Source organism: Mus caroli, chromosome 4, assembly GCF_900094665.2.
Source record: "Mus caroli chromosome 4, CAROLI_EIJ_v1.1, whole genome shotgun sequence".
NCBI classification, from domain to species: Eukaryota; Metazoa; Chordata; class Mammalia; order Rodentia; family Muridae; genus Mus; species Mus caroli.
This window is the reverse complement of record NC_034573.1, coordinates 81,438,686-81,441,086: the sequence shown is the minus strand read 5'-3', so window position 1 is coordinate 81,441,086 and position 2,401 is coordinate 81,438,686. Positions and strand designations below refer to the sequence as shown.

Here is a 2,401-nt window from a genome sequence, read left to right as displayed (position 1 = left end):
AACAAAGACAGTTTATTTGTTCTATAACAGTTAATGAAAATTAAAATTAGGAAAAGAAAAAGTGTAGAACAGCTTTTGGTGGGGAGCAGTGAAAGAGGAAACAATAATGAAAACTACAATGGTTGAGAAAAATCCCTTGACACAAGTAGAGAATGAGTTAAAGAAAGTGAAAGGACAATTGGAAAGTTAGAGGAGGGCATTCAGAAAGTAAAAACTAGTGTTTGCCCTATTTAAGACACATTCACCCAGTATGGTCATCAGAGAACCTAGAGGAGAAGGATCAGGACCAAACAGTCCAGAAGATCAGAAGCATTGGCAACATTCACCATGGCTAGGCTCTGCGCTTTCCTGATGGTCCTGACAGTGATGAGCTACTGGTCAACCTGCTCTCTAGGATGTGACCTGCCTCAGACTCATAACCTCGGGAACAAGAGAACCTTGACACTCTTGATACAAATGAGGAGACTCTCCCCTCTCTCCTGCCTGAAGTACAGAAAGGACTTTGGATTCCCCCAGGAGAAGGTGGATGCCCAGCATATCCAGGAGGCTCAAGCCATCCCTGTCCTACAAGAGCTGACCCAGCAGATCCTGACCCTCTTCACATCAAAGGACTCATCTGCTGCTTGGAATGCAACCCTCCTAGACTCATTCTGCAATGACCTCCATCAGCAGCTCAACGACCTGCAAGGCTGTCTGATGCAGGAGGTGGGGGTGCAGGAACTTCCCCTGACCCAGGAAGACTCCCTGCTGGCTGTGAGGAAATACTTCCACAGGATCACTGTGTACCTGAGAGAGAAGAAACACAGTCCCTGTGCCTGGGAGGTGGTCAGAGCAGAAGTCTGGAGAGCCCTGTCTTCCTCTGCCAATGTGCTGGGAAGACTGAGAGAAGAGAAATGAGTCCTGAGCCAAAGTGTAGAGGACTCTTCCAGACTAGAACACTGTACCTCTCTACTCATATCTCTGCCATCTCAAAACTGTTACTCATTTTGGCAGGAATTCAAACAATTTGCCTTAATATTTCTGTAAAGGCACTTCTTCCTTCCATTTGGTTGTTATGTGTGTATGTATGTATGTATTAATTTATTTATTTATGTGTTTATTTATTCACTTATTTAACTATTTATGTGATGTAACATATATTGCAGCATAATTTGGTAGTTATGCTTTTGCATAAATTATTACTAAATATAACTCGTTTTGTTTTCTCATTATTAAATTATTTAAACAATTTCATTCTTTACACTGGTATTTTTTTAAAAAGATTTATTTACTATATGTAAGTACACTGTAGCTGTCTTCAGACACACCAGAAGAGGGCATCAGATCTCATTACAGATGGTTGTGAGCCACCATGTGGTTGCTGGGATTTGAACTCAGAACCTTCAGAAGAGCAGTTGGCGCTCTTAACCGCTGAGCTTTTCAGTAAAGAAGTTATATACATAATCAATTTGCCAAGTATGGTAGATGCATGTGACATTGCATCGTTTTCAGACAATTAGATAGATTTGTCTCTTGCTTCTCCTTCATTCATGGTTGATTCCTAAGTCTTTCCTTTTGCCTGTGTATCATATACTTCTGAATGTAAATACAGCATTCTGTGCAGGGATAAGGCATAATATAACCCCTGTCAAACTGTATAAAGGGACTTGTATGTGTAAAAGACCCTCCACAATCAAGTTCTCAGTACAAAGGTGATTTATTTGACCTGGAAGACAAAGGACAGTAAGAGAAAAAGGCAGGTTATAGAGGACTAGAAAGAAGGGGAAGGGAACAAGGCAGAAATACTTGTCCTAGGGGTGGAGGGACAAAAACCTGCCTCTGGATAGAGAGGAGACAAACAGGGCCCATAGACAAATGGAAGTTTATAAAAGTAAAAGGGAAAAGAAAACCCATGTTAGGATGAGGTGTTTAATATTGTACAGCTTAATTGAGGCAGCCACAGGGGCTTTTGTTTGCTGGTTTTCTGCTTTAATAGCTGGACCTTGGTAGTCATGCTTAGGTGAATGAAGTAGACAGATAAGGGAATAGCCCTTGATGGCAAGTATTACAATTCTCATCTAATGACTTATAGCAAAGCAGAGGGATTGGAGGAGAAGGGCAAGGTTTGCCAGAGCCCTGTTTGCCATGCTCAGACTGGCTAGATTCCCTTCATTGTGACTTAGTACACTTTGAAAAGGATTCCACAGACTTTAGCAGCTTCCACATTCCCTGACTCTATCTACTCTCAATTCCTAGGAGTGTTTAAATGATTAGAAGAACAAATATCAGTGAAGTCATATGCATAGTATGAAAATGCAGCACACTGTAATAACTATCCTGGCTATGCAGTGACACATGACATATATCCTTAAAAGAAATCTGGAATCAAACCAAGTCATAAAAGTCTCAAGAAATATTCTTT

The 2,401-nt window shown here is 40.9% G+C and overlaps 1 protein-coding gene across 1 annotated transcript; it reads left to right on the top strand.

Moving 5' to 3' along the window:
- Window positions 1-327: 327 nt before the first annotated feature.
- On the top strand, window positions 328-897 carry LOC110292975 (interferon alpha-1). Its single transcript, XM_021160679.1, has one exon. It carries the CDS (start codon window positions 328-330, stop codon window positions 895-897), a length of 570 nt encoding a protein of 189 aa, XP_021016338.1.
- The last annotated feature ends 1,504 nt before the right edge of the window (window positions 898-2,401 follow it).

Bases quoted from the DNA above. Each gene is read 5' to 3' on its own strand.
- LOC110292975 (XM_021160679.1), top strand. From the start codon at position 328: ATGGCTAGGCTCTGCGCTTTCCTGATGGTCCTGACAGTGATGAGCTAC.